General features: G+C 39.1%; 1 protein-coding gene across 10 annotated transcripts in view; it reads right to left on the bottom strand.

Moving 5' to 3' along the window:
- The window catches only part of VPS8 (VPS8 subunit of CORVET complex), a 363,874-nt gene that overhangs the window by 41,331 nt on the left and 298,794 nt on the right, over positions 1–23,749 (bottom strand). For all 10 annotated transcript variants that reach the window (XM_074404642.1, XM_074404643.1, XM_074404644.1 and 7 more), the window contains 4 exons: positions 23,098–23,178; positions 20,418–20,587; positions 16,797–16,962; positions 69–122 (listed from right to left, as the gene is read on the bottom strand). In XM_074404642.1, coding sequence (XP_074260743.1) covers positions 69–122; positions 16,797–16,962; positions 20,418–20,587; positions 23,098–23,178 — 471 coding nt within the window. The remainder of the gene's footprint in view (positions 1–68; positions 123–16,796; positions 16,963–20,417; positions 20,588–23,097; positions 23,179–23,749) is intronic.

The raw sequence follows: 23,749 nt of genomic DNA, 5'->3' as shown, positions 1-23,749 counted from the left end.
AGTGTTCAACACAGGAGAATAAGCACACAGGAGGAGGAACTGGCTTTTTGCCTTTAAAACAAACTCACCTTTTTACCAGTGAGATCCCCTTTGGACTGATGATATGACGGAGACATTTTTACCTGGGGAAACAAAGGCAAACATTTTAATAACTTTTCAATTATAGTCTAGTTTTACTTGATTCACATTCCGAATAATTCAACTAGAATTGGTATCACTAAGATAAAACAGACATTTCCAGAGGAACAATTAACAGATTTTGTGTTAAGTTCCCTTGAAATTTTTCTGGAGATCAAAAAATCAGTAGTGAACCAAGAAAAAAATCTCATTTGGGTAAGAAAAGCAGGACAGATGGTCTAGTCTGATTTTAACCAAATGGTGAGGAACTAAATAGATAATGGATCTTTGGTGATGATGTTAAGCAACTGAATAAAAACAAAATATGTTGTCTGAAAGGGCCTATAACATGCTGAAATGATCAGTCTTTCTTGCAGAAGGCAACTCAAAATACCTGTTGTGATGCAATATCCCTCTGAAGAAAAGCATGCACAGAAGACTTTGACCATAGTGAAGGATTTAGAAAAAGTATCAAACTGTAATAAAAGGATGTTTAGTCCCAGAAAAAAAAGACTAATGGTATGGAAATATCTTTAAATATCTGAAGAGCTGAAAGTGATTTTAGATAAGACAAAAAGACCCAACTACATGCTGCCTACAAGTAACACTCCATTTAAATATGAAGGCTCAAACAGATTAAAAGGATGGGAAAAATAAACCATGATAGCACTAGATGACTGATTGACTGACTGGCGGATTGATTGAAACGGAGTTTCCCTCCTGTTGCCCAGGCTGGAGTGCAATGGTGCAATCTTGGCTCACTGCAGCTGCTACCTCCTGGTTCAAGTGATTCTCCTGCCTCAGCCTCTCAAGTAGCTGGAATTACAGGCATGTGCCACCACGCCTGGCTAGTTTTTTTGTATTTAGTAGAGATAGGGTTTCACCATATTGGCCAGGTTGGTCTCGAACTCCTGAACTCAGGTGATCTGCCTGCCTCTCAGCCTCTGTGCCCAGAAGGCTGGGATTACAGGAGTGAGCCACTGTGCCCCGCCGATAACACTAGATTTTAGAACAAAGACTACTATCAAGTATAAAAAGAGTCATCCCATAATAATATAGGGGTCAATTCATCAGGAAGACACACAATGCTAAATATCTATGCAGCCAATAGCTTAAAAATGTATGATGCAATCGTGCAAATAAATATGCTGAATGAAAGAAGTCAGATTTAAAAAGTCTATTTTATAGCTTCATTAATCTAAAACTTTAGAAAATGCAAACTAATTTATTGTTTAATTAGTTTGTAAAACTAATTAGTGGTTGACAGGGAACAGGAGGGAGGGATTAAGTAAATATTTGGTGGTGATGGGTAGGGTCATTATCTTGATTGTGGTGATAGATTCATGAATGTATACATATGTCAAATTTACATACTTTACACACGTCCAGTTTATATCAATTATTATACCTCAATAAAGCATTTAAAGAAATTCGTAGCATACAACTAAAACAGTGGTTCGAAGAATTTATAGCCCATATGTTATACTGGAAAATAAGAAAGGTTTAAATGAAAGGATCCAAGTGTCCAATTTAGGGAACTAGAAAGACATCAAAGTAAAACCAAACTAAGCAGAAAAGAAATAATAAGCAGCAAAAATCAATAAAATAAAAATCAAACAAAACAAAAGAGAAAATTATCAGAGTCAAAATTGGTTCTTTGAAAAGATAAACAAAATTGATAATCTGCTGTTGGGATTGATCAAAGGAGAATATAAATTACCAGTATCAGCAATGAAAGAAGATATATGATAACATGCAACATCATTTACAGATATTTAAAAAAATGATAAAAGCCTATTGTGAACAATTTTATGCCAATACGCTTGACAAATTAAATGAAAAGGACACATTCTTCAAAAACAGAACTTACAAAAATGGACCCAAAACAGAAAATACGAATAGCCTTATATCTAGAAAAGAAATTCAATTTGTTGTCAAACATCTTTCTGCAATGAAAATTCCTAGCCCCAGGGTTTCAGCACTGAATTATAGCAAAAATATCAAATACACAGAGACCAAAATATCTGCTTATTAATTTACAGGGGTGTTAGTCCATTCTCATGCTGCTATTAAGAAATACCTGTGACTGGGTAATTTATAAAGGAAAGAGGTTTAACTGACTCACAGTTCCACATGGCTGGGAAGGCCTCTGGAAATTTACAATCATAGTGGAAGGGGAGGCAAACACATCCTTCTTCACAAGGCAGCAGGAGAGAGAAGTGCCGAGCAAAAGGGGAAAAGCCCTTTATCTCGTGAGAACTCACTCACTATCACAAGAACAGCATGAGGGTAACCGCCCCCATGATTCAATCACCTCCCACCAGGTCCTTCCCAAGACACATGGAGATGAGATTTGGGTGAGGACATGGCCAAACCATACCAAGGGCAGAATATAATTATCACCATAAGTAGTTCAATAGATACTAGATACGATCTGACTAGAATGAGGTACTGGTAAGCAGTTACAAGATCTCAAGCCTCTTTCAACTCCAATTATAACAGCCTATAGCTCAGATGATAAAGATACTTCCTATCATCGTCACATTGCTAGTCAAGTAGGACCACGTTGCAGGTTTTGTTTAACCCCTCTGATTCTAAGAATAACTTTAGAAAACATACCTCAGCTCAACAATCAAAACTGCTAGCTATCCAGACTGCCCTTTCAGATTTAGCAGATCTGCAAAAATTAGACTTGACAGTCTTTGCTATAAACATACCATGACATTAATACTTTGGAATTCACTCCAGATGTATGACGTAGCTTGCTAAAAATGATCCAACTTTAACTTCTGGTATGCTCTTTTTAAAAAGGGAGAAAAGAGGTTTTCAAAGTAAAGCACACATTTAAGCTTAAAAAAAATGACCTCATGAAAGAATCTGTAGACTTTTAAAAACAAGCCAAGAACTAGATGTGGTGGTGGATGATGTACCTGAGAAGGCTGTTCTCCAGAGATTAAGTCAGAGAATGTTTGCAGTGGCAACAGAAATGGCATCCCTCATAAAAGGCCTTATTTTTTTATTTAACAGGATTCCTTCTGGAAATGCCTCAGGCAATGAAGCTTAAAAGAGACACTTTAAATCCAGGTGTGCAGACACTAGATCTGGGGATATGGATGATACACTAAGCTATGGGCTTAATAATGCTGAACTTTTTGTGATCTTTCTTAATAAAATGATTCCTGACTTAACCAAGCAATCTGAGCTGAAGTTTAAAACCAATATGAGTATCTTCTTTATCACCTTGTTTTTTTTTTTTTTTGTTGTTGTTGTTTTTGAGCTGGAGTCTCACTATTGTTGCCCAGACTGGAGTGCAATGATGCAATCTCAGCTCACTGCAACCTTCACCTCTCAGGTTCAGGTGATTTTCCTGCCTCAGCTTCCTGAGTAGCTGGGATTATAGGTGCATGCCACTACATCCAGCTAATTTCTGTATTTTTAGTAGAGATGGGGTTTCACCATGTTGATCAGGCTGGTCTTGAACTCCTGACCTCAGGTAATCCACCTGCCTTGGCCTCCCAAAGTGCTGGGATTACAGGTGTGGGCCACCATGCTTGGCATTTTTTTTTTTTTTTTTTTTTTTAAATAGAGCCAGCAATGGTAGCTTATACTTGTAATCCCAGCAATTTGGGAGGTCAAGGCAGGAGGATGGCTTGAGCCCAGGAATTTGAGACCAGCCTGAGTAACATGTCAAAACTCCATCTTCACAAAAAATTTAAAAATTAGCCTGGCATGGTGGTGTGAACCTGAGGTCTCAGTTACTTGGGAGGGTGAGTTGGGAGGATAGACAGCTTGAGCCCAGGAGGCTGAGGGTGCAGTCAACTGTGCTCACACCACTGTACTCCAGCTTAGGCAACACAGGGAGACCTTTTTAAACGAAAAACAAACAAACAAAAAAGACTTAATTTTTCTGGTTGTAAAAGAAATACATATTCAGTGACAGAAATTTAAGGAATATAACAGCTCAAACAAAGCAAATAAAAAGCACAATCCAATCACATAGCAGTAACTGCTATTAAAATTTGGAATCGCTTCTTTGTGGTCTTTTTATGTTGCATATTATCAATGTTTACTTCGACATATCAGTATTATTCTACAATACGATTTTTCTTTTTTTGTTGTTGTTTACAATATGATTTTTCACGGCTACAAAGCAGTTCATTCACTGCCTAGACATACCATGACTCATTTAATCAACTGTGGGCTGTTGGGACATTAAGGTTGTTTTCCATTTTTAAAAATTATTTTCTAAAATGTTGTATCCTCGCATATAACATTTGGCACACAAACTTGCTAAGTAAGATGGGTCCACAAATCCTTTTCCTATAATTCTGAAATCCAAAAAGCTCTAAAACTGAAAGGATTGTTTTAAAAATATTTTTCACACCAAAAGTCATCTGGAAGCAAAACCTGACCTGAACCAAAGTGAGGCTATTTATATCCTTTGTTTATCTCTTAAAAGCATGTAATTATGAAATAAAGGCTAGTCCACCCAGGAAGGTCATATACAAAATATGTACCATACTAAATTACTTTTTAGCACTTTAAATGTCATTTTATTGTCTCCTGGCCTCCGTTTTTTCCTTTAAAAAATGAGAAAGCATCCATCATTATTATTGCTGTCTTTGGCTCCTTTGAAGATTTCTTCTTCATATTTGGTTTCAGCAGTCTGACTATGACTATGCAGTGTCTGGGTATGGTTTCCTTTACATTTATGCTGCTAGAGGTTTGCTGAATTTTTTTGACTGTATGGGTTGATGTTTGTTACCAAATGTGGGAAAATTTCAGATATTACTAGGTCAAATGTCCCCAGCTCCCATTCTCTTGCTCTTTATGTTCCAGAAATCCAGCTATATATATATATATATATATATTCTATGTATGTTACATATTATATTCATATATATGCCTATCATATTTATAAACTGTAGATATATAATGTACATATATCTATAATTTATATATGATAGACTTGTAGATACTGTTTCACATGTCACCAAGAGTTTTTTCACATTCAATTTTTTTTTGCCTCTGTGCTTCAGTTACAATTATTATTTCTGTTGAACAGTATTCAAATTTACTATTTTTTTTCTCAGTGTTAGAAATGCTGTTGACATCTAACGAAATTTTCACTTTAGGTATGTTTTTTAGCTCTACAATTTACACTTGGTTTTACTTCAGAGCTTCTATTTCTGTGCTGAAGTTTCCCCATGTGTTCAATCATTCTGCTAATCTTTTCCACTAATTATTTAACATATTTACAATTTTTATTTTAAAGTCCTTAACTGCCAACTCCAGCATCTAGGTCATTCACAGGTCTGCTTCTACTGATGCTTTTTCTCTTGATTATAGGTTACAATTTCCTTCTTCCTCTTACTGATCCTATGATAGTTTGGGTTTTGGCTTTGTTAGGATTTAACGTGCTTTCGCCCTTAGTCCTGGGAAATCCCTTAGTCCTCAACTATACCCCTTCTGCAGTTCCAACACAAAATTTGAAGTATTTATCAATCCTTCTAACATAGCAACAACATTTACATTCAAAACTCAGCACCAGGCAGCTGCTGAAATCTCTGCTCGAGTCTTTAGTACCTGATGCTGCTTTCTGAAAGTACTGTCTGTTTGTACACGATTTGGAAAACTGCAAAGAAAACTTGGGGCTCCCTCTTCTGTGGCGTGCTTCTTTCTGAGCTTTTCTCCCTTAGTTTAGAGCTGCTTTGGTAGTCTTGTAATTTGACCTCTGTTTCTTTAGCCCAGTACGAATGAGACTTGCTATTCAAATTCTTCTCTCCAGTACTCCACGGCAAGCCAAGAAGCACCCTAGAGAAAAGCTGGTTAAATGTAGAGATTGTCTACTTTGCTTCCCTTCTCTCAAGGTCTGCATTCCCTATAGTTTCTGCCTGCTTCCAGTTGTTCTCTAAACAATGTTTTTTTCATGGTTTGCCTAGGGCTTCTAATTATTATTAGCAGAAAGATCACCTAACATAGGCTGCTCTGCTATTACTGGAATTAGAACTCTATCACATCTCTTCAAATATTTTTTTTTTTTGTATTCTGTGTCCCTACTTCTTCCAGGATTCCAATTAGATGTATATTTGGCCACCTGAAGTTGTTCCACAGTTCATCAAGTATCTACTCATTTCTTTTTCTTTTTTCTTTTTCAAGATAGAGTCTCGCTCTGTTGCCCAGGCTGGAGCCCCGTGGCACAATCATAGCTCACTGCAGCCTTGACCTTCTGGGCTCGTTACCTTCTTGCCTCAGCTCCTGAGTAGCTGGGACCACAGACATGTGCCACCACTTTCAGCTAATTTTTAAAAATTTTTGTAGAGACAGGGTCTCACCATGTTGCCCAGACTGGTCTAAAACTCCTGGGCTCAAGTGATCCTCCTGCCTTGGCCTCATTAAGTGCAGGAATTACAGGCATGAGCCACTGCACCAAGCCCTGCTCATTCCTGTTTAGTGTTTTCTTCTCTCTGTGTTAGATTTGGGATAGTTTCTACTGCTATATTGTTAAGTTCACTAATCATTTCTTCTCCAATGCCCATTCTGCTAATAATCTAGTATATTCTTCATCTCACACATTGTAGTTTAAATCTCTAGATGTTCTACTGGTTCTAAATTCCCTATTTCCATTTGACCTGTTTAATTGTTCTTCTAGCTTCTTGAACATACAGAATACAATTATAACTTTACATGTCCTTATCTGCTAATTTTGTTATCTGGGTCATTTCTGTGTTAGTTTCAATGGGTTGATTTTTCCCCTCATTAAGACATTGTGTATCCTATCTTGTTGGGTATTGGATATTTTTATAACTCTTCATACATTCTTGAGCTCTGTTCTGAGATGTGGTTACAATACTTGGAAACAGTTTTATCTTTTTAGGTTTTTGCTTTTAAGCTTTGTTAGGCGAGATCAAAGTGGCAGTTAATTTTTTTCCCCACTACTGAGGCTAAGAATTTACTTAGTACTCTCAATGGTACCTTGTGATTTCCAGGCTGGCTGGTAGGAGCAAGCACTACATCTGGCTCTTTGTGAGTCTGGGACATTGTTTAACCTAATCCTTTTGGGTGGCACCTTTTCTTCTTTTTCTTTTATTTTTTAATTTTTGACCTCAAGTAGTTTTCTCACACAGTGGATAAGCAAGTGGTAAGTACTCAAATGAATACTCAAAAGTTACCTTCTGCAGATCTATGGAGCCCTCTCTCTCCACAGATACTCCATCCTGTAAACTCTCTCCATAATACTCCATCCTGTAAACTCTCTCTCTCCACAGATACTCCATCCTGTAAACTCTCTCCATAATACTCTATCCTGTACACTCTCTCCATAATACTCCATCCTGTAAACTCTCTCTCCACAGATACTCCATCCTGTAAACTCTCTCCATAATACTCTATCCTGTACACTCTCTCCATAATACTCCATCCTGTAAACTCTCTCTCCACAGATACTCCATCCTGTAAACTCTCTCCATAATACTCCATCCTGTAAATTCTCTCTCCATAATACTCCATCCTGTAAACTCTCTCTCTCCATCATACTCCATCCTGTAAACTCTCTCTCTCCATCATACTCCATCCTGTAAACTCTCTCTCCATCATACTCCATCCTGTAAACTCTCTCTCTCCATCATACTCCATCCTGTAAACTCTCTCTCCATCATACTCCATCCTGTAAACTCTCTCTCTCCACAGATACTCCATCCTGTAAACTCTCTCTCTCCATAATACTCCATCCTGTAAACTCTCTCCATAATACTCCATCTTGTAAACTCTCTCTCTCCACAGATACTCCATCCTGTAAACTCTCTCGCCATAATACTCCATCCTGTAAACTCTCTCCATAATACTCCATTCTGAAAACTCTCTCCATAATACTCCATCCTGTAAACTCTCTCTCCATAATACTCCATCCTGTAAACTGTCTCTCCATAATACTCCATCCTGTAAACTCTCTCTCTCTGTAATACTCTATCCTGTAAACTCTCTCTCTCCATCATACTCCATCCTGTAAACTCTCTCTCTCCATAATACTCCATCCTGTAAACTCTCTCTGTCCGTAATACTCCATCCTTTAAATTCTCTCTCTCCATAATACTCCATCCTGTAAACTCTCTCTCTCCATAATACTCTATCCTGTAAACTCTCTCCCTAATACTCCATTCTGTAAACTCTCTCTCTCCCAAATACTCCATCCTGTAAACGCTCTCTCTGTAATACTCCATCCTGTAAATTCTCTCTCCATAATACTCCATCTTGTAAACTCTCTCTCTCTCCCGAATACTCCATCCTGTAAACTCTCTCTCCACAATACTCCATCCTGTAAACTGTCTCTCTCCATAATACTCCATCCTATAAACTCTCTCTCTCCATCATACTCCATCCTGTAAACTCTCTCTCCATAATACTCCATCCTGTAAACTCTCTCTCCGTAATACTCCATCCTGTAAACTCTCTTTCTCCATAATATTCCATCCTGTAAACTCTCTCTCCATAATATTCCATCCTGTAAATGCTCTCTCTGTAATAATCCATCCTGTAAACTCTCTCTCCATAATACTCCATCCTGTAAACGCTCTCTCTCCGTAATACTCCATCCTGTAAACTCTCTCTCCATTAATACTCCATCCTGTAAACTCTCTCTCTCCATAATACTCCATCCTGTAAACTCTCTCTCCGTAATACTCCATCCTGTAAACTTTCTCCGTAATACTCCATCTTGTAAACTGTCTCTCTCCATAATACTCCATCCTGTAAACTCTCTCTCTCCATAATACTCCATCCTGTAAACGCTCTCTCTGTAATAATCCATCCTGTAAACTCTCTCTCCATAGTACTCCATCCTGTAAACTCTCTCTCCATAATACTCCATCCTGTAAATGCTCTCTCCATAATACTCCATCTTGTAAACTCTCTGTCCATAATACTCCATCCTGTAAACTCTCTCTGTCCGTAATACTCCATCCTGTAAACTCTAGCCGCGTTGTCTTTCCTGGACTTTAAGCTCTGTCTCCTTGACCCAGAGAGACTAAGTTCTGCCTTGGTTCTTTCTCTCTGAGTCATGGCGTGAAAACTTTGTCCAGGGAGTAATTTGGTAGAAATCCTAGGGTTTATGTCATTTGTTTCTTGTCTTTCAGGGTCACTATTTTTCACTGCCTGGTGTCCAATGTCTTATGAACCATTATTTCATATATTTTGTCCCTTTCCTCCCCCCAAAACCTCCAAATGCATCTTGTCCTGAAGTGGAACTCTTCGTATTACATTTATAAAATCCAAGAACTTCTGAATTCTGAAACCTATCTGGCCAAAGTGACTTAGACAAGGGATCGTGGACTTATACAAACATACATTCCCACTAGCAGCGCACAAAAGCACCTGTCTCCTTACATCCTTATCAATGTAAATGCATAGGTATTTTTAAAGCATTTCAATTATGTATTTTTAAATATTTGCCAGCTTAATAAGCAAAAAAAAAAAAAAAATTGTATCATATAGTTGATTTAGCTCGCATTTTTTGATCACTGGCAAAACTGCATTTTTTTCCAAATTTTACTGGACAACAGGATTTTTTATGTCCTTGTCTCATATTTCCACTAAAGCCTTAGTTCTATAAAAATACTAAAAACAATTTCTTGGTATTATTTTCATCTTTAGGTCTCTTTGTCTATATGAAGATTTTTCTGTATCAAAGGGAAAATATACAAATTTATGGAACTTCAAAAGTCTGAATGTAATACAGCTCTGGAAAATAAATGAGAACAGTGCTGGTGATACGGATGTGGCTATCTATTCATCTTCTACAGTTGCGATCACCACTAAATGTTTCCCAGGAATAAAAACCAAACGCTTGACCAGGGTCTTTGAGGCTAACCAGGCCCTATCTACCCACCTCTTCAACTTCATTCCTGGCCTCTTCCCTTTTAGGAACCACATTCCTGCTGCTGATCTTTTTTCAGTTGCTCGAACAAGTCATTTGCCTCCTTAGCTCCTCTGTGCTTGCTGCTCTCTCTTGCCTGAAATGTTTATCACATGGCTGCTACCATCTTAGCCTTCAAGTCTTGGCTTAAATATTATCTCTGCATATAAAGATTTCCTAACCACCTAATCTCAAGTGAGTTTTCCTCATGTTATTCTCCCTGTAATAGTCTACTCTTTCCCTTTATGCCAATTATGTACCTATGACAATCTGAAACTATATATTTGATATAATGTTTATTTACCTAGTTATTTATGGCCAGCTCCCTGACTAGATGGCAAACTACATGATAGTGAGAACTGTGGTTATTTTTTTGTTCACCAATGTATACTCATACCAGGAACAGGGTTTGGCCCAATGTAAGCAAACATTAAATACTGGCTGAAGTAATGAATCACTTAACATTAAATACTGGCTGAGGTAACGAATCACTAAGTACTACAGCATACTAACAAGATTATTGTAAAATGGGCAAAAGTCTCCTCAAAATGCTGCATTTATATTAGGACGATAAATCATTTCTATGCACTTCTGAAACACATTAATCTTTGTTTAGGCCAGGAGTGGTGGCTCACGCCTATAATCCCAGCACTTTGGGTGGCTGAGGCGGGTGGATCACAAGGTGGGTGGATCATGAGGTCAAGAGATCGAAACCACCCTGGCCAGCATGGTGAAACCCTGTTTCTACTAGAAATACAAAAAATTAGTTGGGCATGGTGGCACGTGCCTGTAGTCCCAGTTACTCGGAAGGCTGAGGCAGGAGAATTGCTTGAACCCTGGAGGTGGAGGTTGCAGTGAGCTGAGATCACGCCACTGCACTTCAGCCTGGAGACAGAGCGAGATTCCATCTAAAAAAAAATCTTCATTTAATTTATAAGTTTAATGTTGAAGATACTCTTTTGAGAAATGCTGCTATTGTTGAACACTGAAATCTCATTTTTTAGTATTTGGTTTAATAATATATATTTAATTACGGTAATATAGTATTGATATGACCTATTTATATCAGAAAGCTAATAGTCTTTTAAAATGGACAAATGAAAACAGGTTTTAATGTCACTTTTCCTATTTCATTAAATGACACATAAATTGAATCTCCAATTACAGTGGGAATTCAAAATAAATAAGCAATGTGTAATGGTTACTAGAAAATTATGACTAGTGAACATAAATATCATTTACTGAATAATTACGTGGAGGTTGTTAATTCTTCCTCCTGACATTATTTATATATTTACCCCAAAAAACAAAACATTTTCCTAGAAAACCCTAAACACCAAGAAATAAAACCAATTCCAAGTAGTGGAGAAAAACTCAGTTGATTTTGAGCAATACCGTAAAAAGCTCCCTAATGAGTGTCTAAGAATGCTCTTGCTTTTGAAGTGTTAAAAGGAATAACAACTTGAACGTTCTGGTATATAACAATGTGTTAGCTTATTAACCTACTCTCAAGAACTCTAAGCCCAATTAATAACTGAAATCTAGCAAATACTAGTTCTTTTTCTTTAAATTTATATCAAGTTGCCTGGTGATAATTACTAACACTTGAAAACTAACAACTACTATTAAATATAATTAATAATTAAAAACTAACAATTACTATTTTTTAAACAATTGACAGCAAGGTAATTTCTTCTCATGCTAATCAATGCTAACGAAGATGGTCATTTGCGACTATGAATTTAATAAAGGAATAATCAAAGGTGAAATTTAAATTATTTGACTGTATTAATACAAGTGAGTAATGTTTGTTAAGAAAATATACTAGAATGTTGAGCACTTCAGCTGAGATTAGTTTCTCCTGTGGGTAATATGTAGAGAAATCAGAAGGAGAATCAGATAGATTTACAAGGCCTATTCTATAGACCCGATTTTCAGAAAGCCTGGGGGAAGGAGAAAGAGGGGGAGATAAGGAAAGAGTAATTTGGGTCGTTTCTCCTTTTTTTTTGGAAGACCAGAAGTGCTTATTCCAGAGGAAAGCAAGCTTTCTGGGGAATGACGCCCATCACCTCTATGTGGCCTGTTGGCAGATAACTAATACGTCTGAATTATTGGTTGTACATAGTGACCAGTTATTAAAAAAAGGAGTGAGACAGAAGTGGCGGGAAGGCTCAAGCCTTTAACTGCCATGGTCACAGTTGTCAGGGTAACCACTGCATCCTGTAGACTTGGAGTCAGGAACTGAAGAAGTAAAAGTTAATTATCCCAAGTCTTGGAAAAAGATGAAACAAAAAGCTGTGTGACAGAAGGATGGCATTGCAAAGGTGGTGAGGGGATCCCAATGCATTCGCTACCTTCTAGTTGTAGAGAGCAACAGATGGAAGCCGAGTGGCGGTTTCGGCTTGATGGCCCCTCGTGCTACTCTCCAGGTACTGTGTAGGAACTTAACCAGGGATGACAGATGTTAAAAGGAAATTAAGAGAGCGAGGTAAAACTTTCATGTAACAAAATTTAATAAAAAACCATCATAGTAGAATTAGCATTTTCATTTTAAATTTTCTTATAACTGGAAATGTGAATGGTTCACACAATGGTGAGAAATCTTCATTAGGACTGCCAATGTGGTATGGATGTATTTTGAAAATCAGCTGTACCAGGTTTCAATAAAGCTAGAATAAAAATAGAACAGGCTGGTGGTAGGATAATTGGGGGTAATGACGGTCTTGCAAACTTGAGTTCAAATATTGGCCCTCACACTCTGAGCTACAGACAGTTCCTGTAGCTGTAAAATAAGGAAGGCATCACCCTCATAACTTTGTGTAAAGACTACGTTAACATAAAACCATCTAACAAATGTATTTGATACATTTCCTATCCTCTTCCTTCTTTTATTACCTAGTCCACTAGATCTTTTACAGTATCTCATGCAAGAAAATCAAGGAACACAGACAGCTAGAGGAAAATTTAAGAGAAAACAAAACAGTTCTCATTCTATCTTCTACACAATTACAAGAAAGCATCTAGATTTGCTCTTACTGAAGCTTCCTGTTAACGAAAATGCTGGGTCATCTCTTCCGCCCTGCAGAATGGGACAGCCTCAGAAACAAGCCTGCTGCTGATGTGTACATCCAATTTTAAAATGGTTTCCCCTGAGAACTAGAACAAGACAAGGATGCCCACTTTCATCACTTCTGTTCAACATGGTACTGGAAGTCCTGGCCAGAGCAAACAGACAAGAACGGGCATCCTAATAGGTAAAGAGGAGGTCCAACCGTCACTGTGTGCTGATGACACGACTGTGTACCTAGAAAACCCTAAAGACTCATCCAGTAAGCTCCTAAATCTGACAACAGATTTCAGTAAAGATTTAGGATACAAAATTAACATATCCAAATTAGTAGCACTGCTATGCACCAACAATGACCAAGCTGAGAATCAAGAACTCAATCCCTTTTATAATAGCTGCCAAAATAAATAAATAAAATACTCAGGAATACACCCACCAAGGAGGTGAAAGAGCTCTACAAGGAAAACTACAGAACACTGCCGAAAGAAATCCTAGATGACACAAACAAATGGAAATATATCCTATGCTCATGGGTGGGTAGAATCAAAATTGTGAAAATGACCATACTGCCAAAAGCAATCTACAGATTCAACACAATTCCCAACAAAATACCATCATCATTTTTCATAGAACTAGAAAAAGAATCCTAAAATTCATATGGAACCAAAAAAGAGCCAAGGCAATACTAAGAAAAGGAACACTCTCTCTTTTCTTTCCAGAATGCCAGAGTCATAGGTTTGGTTACTTTATACAATACCATATATCTCAAAGGTATTGCTCATTTTTTAAAGATTCCTTTTTTGTCTGACTGGGCTGATTTGAAGGATCAATCTTTGAGCTCTGAAATTCTTTCCTCGGAAAGAAAAGAGAGAGTAAGCAACTTGGAAAACATATCTGAGAATATAATCAATGAAAATGTCCCCAATCTTGCTAGAGAGGTCAACATGGAAACACAAGAACTAGAGAACCTCTGCAAGATACTACACAATCATCAGAATTTCCCAGATCAATCCAAAGGAACAATCAGAGTTAATGCAGAAAAATTGGGAATAAGTATAAGGGACAATTAGCACCTTCTGTTCTACACATCAGCAGAGCTGTAACAGAAAGTAACTGGCTAGGTTGTATGAAGAAATTATGAGAAAACTCTGTAAATTCACAAAATTCAATGTGCAATTAAATAAACTAAAGAAATAATTGTGCATAGTTGGCAGATTTCTATATTGATTGTGGACTTTACTTCGTAAATCTTGTGGTTATAAGTAAAAGTTAGAGATTAATGGAAAAAAAAAAAAAGAAAAAGAACACACATGGACACAGGGAGGGGAGCACTACACACTGGGGTCTGGTGGGGGGAAATGAGGGAGGGACGGGGGGGTGGGGAGTTGGGGAGAGACAGCATGGGGAGAAATGACAGATATAGGTGAGGGGAAGGAGGGCAGCAAATCACACTGCCATGTGTGTACCTATGCAACAATCTTGCATGTTCTTCACATGTACCCTAAAACCTAAAATGCAATTAAACAAACAAACAAACAAACAAACAAAACCCAACAAATCTGCAGGCATCACATTACCCAACTTCAAGCTATACTATAAGGCTATAGTTACCAAAACAGCATGGTGCTGGTATAAAAAAGGAATGTAGACCAATGGAACAGAGTAAGAAATCAGAGAGAAAACCAAATACTTACAGCTTACTGACCTTTGACAAAACATACAAAAACATGAAGTGGGGAAAGGACACCCTACTCAACCATTGGGGCTGGGATAATGACGAGCCACACGGAGGGGAATGAAACTGGGTCCTCATCTCTCACTTTATACAAAAATCAACTCAAGATGGATCAAAGGCTTAAATCTAAGACCTGAATCCATAAAAATTCTAGAAGATAATGTCGGAAAAACCCTTCTAGACATTGGCTTGGCAAAGACTTTGTTACCAAGAACCCAAAAGCAAATTAAAAAAAAAACAAAAAAAACCTCAAAACAAACAAACAAAAAACCCAAAAATAAATAAATGGATCCTAATTGAACTAAAAAGCTTCTGCACAGCAAAAGAAATAATCAGCAAACAGAAAACCCACAGAGTGGGAGGAAATATTCACAAACCATGCATCCAGCAAAGGACTAACATCCAGAATCTACAAAAAACTCAAATCAGCAAGAAAAAAGGAATGCCATCAAAAGGTGGGAAAAGGTCATGAGTAGACAGTTTTTGAGTACTTGGTCAAAAATCTGTTTATCATTTCATCGACTGCAAACTCTGCAAGACAAGACCATGCTTGCCTTGTCTACCACTGTATCCCCGGGCACCTGGCATAGGACCCACCACACTGTTCAGTGCAAACTGGGGGAAAGGATAGATGGAAAGGCTCCAGTGGAGAGCAGCGGTTCTACATTGTTATCTGGAGAGCAGTTAGTCCAGCCTCTGCTTCTAATACAATGCTGATGGCTGATGAAACAAAAAGAGAAAAGTAACAGGCCCAACTATTTACGATGTGATCTGAAGGCCGACTACAGGATAGGGTAGCAGAGGAAGGAACAGGAAGCAGAAGATAAGACACTGCTTCAAAGAGGAGGTAGAGTTGAGTACAGCACAACGATCGAGTCCCGGTCCCAGTAACTTCTCCACCCTAAACCCCTCGTGTTGGCAAGTTCTGCTCCCCTGAAAACTATCAGGCAGTACATTCAAGCTCTGCTCCACTGCCTGCTTAAAAAAGGCTGTAAAATACACAAAATTGGCCGGGTGCAGTGGCTCACGCCTATAATCCCAGCACTCTGGGAGGCCAAGGCAGGCAGATCACGAGGTCGAGAGATCAAGACCATCCTGGCCAATAAACGGAAACTGGTCTCTACTAAAAATACAAAAATTAGCTGGGCATGGTGGTGGGCACCTGTAATCCCAGATACTCGGGAGGCTGGGGCAGGAGAAGAACTTGAACCCAGGAGGCGGAGGTTGCAGCGTCCCTAGATCATGCCGTTGCACTCCAGCTTGGCGACAGAGCGAGACTCTGTCTCAAAAAACAAAAAAGCCCCATAAAATTATTATCTAGTTCAGTAGTTACATACTCCAAAGGTAATGAAAGACTTCTCAAATGGACACTACTGCATCAGGTTCTTTGAAGAAAGTTACCCGACTGAGAAAACCACGTACTTGTTCTCCACACTGAACCGAAGTTCTGCTCTCCTGAAAACCACTCAGCAGTAGAGTTCACGCTGCTCCACTGCCTGCTTTTAAAAAAGGCTGTAAAATACATAAAAGTGTCACCTAATCCAGTAGTCATACTCCAAACGCAGTGACAGAGCGTATGTGTATGTACCTTGCCCATCAGCAGCCCTACTTAAGTCGTAATTCTGCACTCCTATCATACAGGCGCTCGCTGGTACCTGCAGGTACTCAGTTCTGTCAAAGGGTCTTAAAAGCAGGCTCATGTGTGTACACCTCATCTGTCCAACTGGATCTTAAGCCTTCTGAAGGCAGGAAACATCATCTGTTGCTCTCAAATGCATGTTTTTCAGTACTGAGTAGAGAGGAGAGGCTCTTCAAACATGAAATAGGACTGAATAGAACATTTCATGTGCCTAATACTCATCAGGTCAATTTGTTGAGACCTATAGGACCTGAAGAAAATGAGACCAGGCCTAAATGACATTGGGAAGAAAAGACCATCTCCATTTTGCCACGAAAACAAGTCTTACCTGTGAGGGGGTTATCCTGCCCTTTTTAATTTCAGATGAATTTTCACTGAGTTTTCCTACTTTGTTGCTGGAACTGCATTTGTAGCAGGTCCATCTCGTTTGGCCCTCAATTTCCATGGTGCATTCTTTGCTTTGTAGGCAGAATGAGTGATACAGATGGCCACAGCTGTGAAATGAAGGCAACATGTCTGTACATTTTATTATCACAAAATCCATAAACATAAGCTTCTAAGTGTGCTTAGAGGCAACAAAGATCTCTCATAAGTAGAAATGCACTGATGTCTGTACAGGGTAAGAACGAGAAAGAAAATGCACTTTTGCTGCCCCCTCTTCACAAAAATCCAAATTCATGTATTTGTATACTTATGAGTACGAACAGAATCACAGTTCTCGGACTACACATTACCTAGAGGAAGAGTTGAACTTCTGGTCATTTCTCAAACTATGAAATCTGGATAGTATTTTTAGATTTTTAGATAGTCTAAGAAAAAGGCAACTGGGGGCTGGGCGTGGTGGCTCACGCCTGTAATACCAACACTTTGGGAGGCTGAGGTGGACGGACCATGTGAGGTTAGAAGTTTGAGACCAGCCTGGGCAACATGGTGAAACCCCATGTCTACTAAAAATACAAAAAATTAGCTGGGCGTGGTGGTAAGTGCCTGTAATCTCAGCTACTTAAGAGGCTGGGGCAGGAGAATCGCTTGAACCCAGGAGGTGGAGGTTGCAGTGAGTCGAGGTCGTGCCCACTGCACTCTGGCCTGGGTGATAAGAATGAAACTCTGTCTCAAAAAAAAAACCAAAAAAAAAAAAAAAAAAGAAAACCCACCCCAAACCCAAAAATCAAAAAACAAAAAATTAGCCAGGAGTGGTGGTGCATGCCTGTAGTCCCAGCCACTAGGGAGGCTAAGGCAGGAGAACTGCTTGAACTTGGGAGGTGGTGGCTGCAGTGAGCAGCCTGCACCATTACACTCCAGCCTGGGAGACAGAGCAAGACTGTCTCAAAAAAAAGGCAACTGGGAAAAATAATAATTATTTAAGTAGCTTGATAATAACATGAGTGGTCTGCTCATCAAATTTAAGGTAAGGGTTGTGATTTGATTAAACATTTACAAAAATGTCATTGCTATAGCAAATCTTTACACTATTCTTATAAAGAAATTCCCTACTCATACTAAATTACCAAATGAGCCTCCAGAAGTTGAGGACTGAGACTAATTCTCAGCCATCTACACTGATTTATCTTCATTTCTCTAACCTAAAATGTTGGACATTTCAGAAATCAATCCTTTTTCTTTCTTTCTTTTTTTGAGACAAGGGTTTTGCTCTTGTCGCCAGGCTGGAGTGCAGTGGTGCAATCTCGCCTCACTGCAACCTCCGCCTCCCGGGTTCAAGTGATCCTCCTGCCTCAACCTCCTGAGTAGCTGGGATTACAGGCACACGCCATCACATCCGGCTATTTTTTTTTTGTATTTTTAGTAGATACAGGGTTTCTTCATGTGGTCAGACTGATCTCAAACTCCTGACCTCAGGTGATCTGTCCACCTCAGCCTCCCAAACTGCTGGCATTACAGATGTGAGCCACCGTGCCTGGCCTGAGCGCACACACCCGCCAGTCCTTTTCTATACGCTCTTTTGTCTTCCCTTCTCTCTCTCTCTCTCGATATACATAGATACATATACTTCTATACTCTGTTATAGCTACCTTTGCTCCTTTAGTTATTATTTCCAGGTTCCATAGCTTTAAAATACCACCGCCTTCCAAATATATCCAGAATCCTACCACTTCTTACTCCATGACTATTACCTAGACGATCTCTCACACGGGCTCCTACAATAGCCTACCTGGCCAGTCTGCTTTCCCCCTTGATCGCTCTAGTTCATTCTTAACACAACATTCAGAGTAATCCCAAGACACAGGTCAGATCACATCACCGCCCCCTCCTCAAAACCATCCAATGGCTTCTCATCTCGGAGTACAAGTCTAACTTTTATTACAGAAATGAGTTAGACCTGGCCCAGCTCCCACACGATTCGGCTTCTGCTCCTCCTCTGACGTCTCCCCCATCTCCCGTGCCTTGGATGCTCAGGTGCCGCCGGCCTCCCTGGTCCTCAAGCATGCCACGCCTCTCCCACCTCACGGGTTCCGCACTTGCTGGTCCTCTGCCTGGGGTGCTCTCTTCGGAGGCTGCATGGCCACTTCCTGCAGGTCTCCTCAAATGTCACTTAAACCAGGAGGCTTTCTCAGACTACTCTATAAATGAGCAGCTCCAACATTCCTTTTCCTATATACCATAGCTTGTTTTTATTCATGTAACTATTAATCATATTTTTACTAATTAATTTTTAAGTTGTCCGTTCATAAGTCACCTTACCAGTAGCCTTTCCTTGGCCAACCCGTATAAAGTATCTGCACTCCCCCTGCCACCAAGCACTCTGTATCTCCTTTAACATTTTTCTTCCCCTGTAGCAGTTAACAGTATCTGGCGTTTCACTTGTTGGCTTATGGTATATCGCGACAATGTAAATGCCATGAGGGCAGATCCTTTGTTTTGTTCATTCTGTATCCTATCCCCTTGAATAGCAGCTGGCATACAGTAGGTACTCAATAAGTATTTCTTGCCTGAATGGACTCTTTGTGTGATGAGAACCACCGTCTCCTTCCAACCATCAAATCTGCCAATCTTCCTACAGAGCTAGAGCTAACACTCAGATAGTGCTTACTCATGCCAGGCACTGTAACAAGTGCCTTATATAAATCATCTCATCCAGTCCTCACAAAACCCTAGGAGGTAGGTACTGTTATCCTAATCACAGATGAGGAAACTAAGATATAAAGAGGTTAAATAACGTGTCCAAGGTCTCACAGAGAGCTGGTATATAGCAGAGTCAAGATTTGAACTTAGGAAGCTTGGGTCCAGGGCCATGTCATGTTACCTCTCTCCATAGATTCTAGATGAGCTGCCTTTGCTCCTGAGACCAACACCTTAACTCCACTAGGCTTCTTCTCTTTTTGCGTTGTGGCTTAAATATCATATGCTGACACTTCCAAATTTAAATTTTCCAGTCCCAACACGTCTCCAGATTTCTGACGTGACTGTCTGTCTAGCTGTACATATCAAACCTCACGCAAGAAAGACAAAACCCCTGATCTCCCCAGTTCCTTGTACCTGTTCTTCCTCATCTGAGACAATGGTACCATGTTTACCCAATTGCTCAGACTAAAGACTCAATTTCTCTTAGACTGGACATCAAAAACACCCGCAAGTTATCCCTACTTTTAAAGCACATTTGGAATCCAGTCACCTCTCAGCACCTTTGCGTCTCCCTCTCTCTCTATTCAAAGGTCACTTCCTCTGATACGCTTTTCCTCATTTAACAGCATTTGTCCCGAACACCTCATCCTTCCATCCATTTGGCCCATGTTTTATCTTTCTCCACAGCTCTTATTCCTCTGTATTTATGTCTTGCCTGGGCATAGCCTTATCTAGCCCCCACCCCAGTGCAGAATTAAGGTCTGTGAGGGCAGGAACTTGCCTATCACGCGTAACCACGTGTATTCTAGCCTGGTAATGCCACAGATGTACATGTACAATATAAGTAACATTTCCTTCCCTTTCTTACCTAAAGACAATAATTTCATCAGCCATTTCTTGGCGTCTCTTGTACTGCTGCAAACAGATAGAGCAGTAATCTTGTTTGGGATTCAGTCCTCTAGTGACTGAAGCTCTCAGGTTACATAATGACCAATGGAGATCTTGGTTGAGAAGGCTAGTTGTTGTTTCCAGCAGGGTCTATGAAAGAACAAAACAAAAAAACAAACAAGCAAAGGGTTATACAATGAAAGAGACAGAGCAGAGGAATGGTGAATAGCACTTGTTTAATTTTCAACTACCAACAACTGAAATTGGAACACACTATAAAGTGATGAAATTGTTGAAACGAAAAAACATCAGAGCCTCCCAAATTGAAGCAGCTAACCGCAGTGTGCAGTTAATAATGAGTGTATACATTATTAAGATTCTCAAGTCTGTCACTATTTTCTACTAAGAAATGTGAGCTCTGCCATTCTGCAGTTTAATTCAGTATTGACAGCTTTCAAACGACTAGATAAGCTCACATCTATTTATTACATTTATGTAATAACTTCTCTCTGAATGGCTCAGTGCTGTAATAAAGAATACAGCTAAGTCTGGATCCCTGATTTTTTATTGAAACTGCATTCGTGGTAATGTTTCAAATATCTTTTCACTAGTAAAGCTAATGGCCATGACTCCACTTTCACCTTCCTTGGGCAGAAAGACACATTCTCCTGATCAGTACTTGTGGGTCACCTGCGTCTACTCAAGACCATGACATCTGTCATTAAGTCACATAAAGACATTTTAACAGCTATCACACTAAGTCATTTTAAGGCTCTCCGTATTTACAAAGCATTCTTTTGGTACTGTATCTCATTCTTAACATTCATATATATCATCTGACTATGTATTCGGGTTCTTTTCTCTCAGTGCCACAGCGGAAGACACAGTTAGGTCCTGCCTGCCCTCCTTGCTATACAGCTTAGCTCTTTAACTTTACCTGTAATGCAAACATTTTTTTCTAATGGTCCATTCTAATTCTTTCCAATCAGTATCATCTTTTTCTCCTCTTCCATAGTTCCAAAACTGTCAAACGTTTTCTGCCCTGCACTCAACTTTACCTCTGCCAACCTGGAATGTGTGCCTGCGGGGTATCAAGCTTCAGTGGGCTATGCTTAGCCAAACTGCAATTCTTACAACATTCTAAGAAAAGCTGTCACCAGATTTTCCTTTTTCTTCTCTCAGATTCTTAAAGAAAAAGCAGACATCATCTTCAACAGACGTAAATGGCACTTTTCCTAGGTGGCTTCATGAGTCACTTTGTAGCACACTGAGAAAAAAGCCTGTAACACCAAGCTGGGTCTTACTGAGACTTAAAGCTAAAGGCAATTTTGAGTTAAGGGAAGACTAGTGACCATTTATGGTGATACGATTTGGAGATGTTCCCACCCAAATCTCATCTTGAACTCATGGGAGTTAACTGAATCATGGGGATGGGTCTTTCCCATGTTGTTCTTTTTTTTTTTTTTTTTTTTTTTGAGATGGAGTTTCACTCTTGTTACCCAGGCTGGAGTGCAATGGCGCGATCTCGGCTCACCGCAACCTCCGCCTCCTGGGTTCAAGCAATTCTCCTGCCTCAGCCTCCTGAGTAGCTGGGATTACAGGCACACGCCACCATGCCCAGCTAATTTTTGTATTTTTAGTAGAGATGGGGTTTCACCTTGTTGACCAGGATGATCTCGACCTCTTGACCTCGTGATCCATCACGCCTCGGCCCCCCATGTTGTTCTTGAGACAATGATAAGTCTCACAAGATTGGACGGTATTATAAGGGGCAGTTTCCCTGCACAGGCTCTTATCTGCCACCACCTGAGACACGCCCTTCACCTTCCACCATGACTGTGAGGCCTCCCCAGCCATGTGGAACTGTGAGTCCAGTAAACCTCTTTCTTTTGTAAACCGCCCAGTCTCAGGTATGTCTTTATCAGCAGCATAAAAATGAACTAATACAATCATTAGTGACAACTATATGTTTCAGAATGTTTAAAATAACACTCATTTAATTTTATTTTGCAATTTTCTATATTCGCATTGACCCTTGCTTTTCATGTGGTATAGTTTTGTATTAAATTATTTTTCCAGAAAGTTTCTCATACTTTCATTTGGAGAAAAAGATATTTGTTTCATTACCAATGAATCAAAAAATAAACTAAATTTGAATTATACGCATTTCTACATTCTGAAATATGTGTGTGTGCACAAATTAAGGTCAAAAGAAGTTTTTTTTTTTTCTAGAGATGGGGTCTAGCTCTGTCACCTGGGGAGTGAAGTGGCACGATCATAGCTCACTACAGACGCCAACTCCTGGGGTCCACTGACTGTCCTGTAGTTACGATTACAGGCACATTCCACCATGCCCAGCATTTTTTTAAATTTTTTGTAGAGACAGAGTCTTGCTATGTTGCCTGGACTGGTCTCAAACTCCTGGCCTCAAGCAATCCTCCTGTTTTAGTCTCCCAAAGTACTGGCATTACAGGTATGAGACAGCATGCCTGGCAAGAGAAATTTAAAAACAGAAGAAATACACACACATACACCTCAGTCTACCTAACTGTCAGTAAAGAGACAGTACTTTTTTTTTTAAGTATAGGTACAAAAGAAAAAAGAAAATAGTTTTTTTTTTCTACCTCAGGACAGACAGACATAGCCAGCAGCTTACTTACCTGTTCATAGTTAAAGGTGTCCAGCATTCCCAGAATAAGTCCCTGGATTTCTCCAAGTTTTCCTTTCCCATAAACTGGATCCTAATTAGAAAAAATCATAATTGTTACAATTCTATATTTTAAAATTACTTTAAAACATGAGTTATCTGAAAAAGCCTAATGCTCTTAACTATTTTTGTACAGCCACAAAATGCTTATTCTTCCATAAGCTTTCAACTGGAAATGTACCTTAGTCTCCCTCTGACCATCTCAAATATTTTTTAAAAACAAAATTTAAATGATCCAAGCCCCTTTCTTAACAATCCTTACAAGTCTAATTAAACTTTACTCTTATTCTGTTTCTGCAAGAAGCCATATACCCTCTGGATAATTTTTTTCTTTTTATTTTCTTTGCATAAAAGTCGACCTCTGTTAATGCTTAATTATACTTTTGGTCAAGTTCTTAAGTACACGTTTGTCAAATATCAACAAACAGTACACTATCTTATTATAAAAATATATTATGATATTTACTATAATATGTGGATCCAGTATGACAATATAGCTCTGGCATGTGTTTATGGCGAGGGTGGTTTGGAGAACAAAGAGGTCTTAAAAGGTTAAATTCTGGGAAAAATAAATCTTCATAGGTCATTTCTATATTTATATCAGT

Source organism: Saimiri boliviensis, chromosome 8, assembly GCF_048565385.1.
Source record: "Saimiri boliviensis isolate mSaiBol1 chromosome 8, mSaiBol1.pri, whole genome shotgun sequence".
NCBI lineage: Eukaryota > Metazoa > Chordata > Mammalia > Primates > Cebidae > Saimiri > Saimiri boliviensis.
Note: the sequence above shows the minus strand (reverse complement) of the source record. Positions and strands in the feature narration are given on the sequence as shown.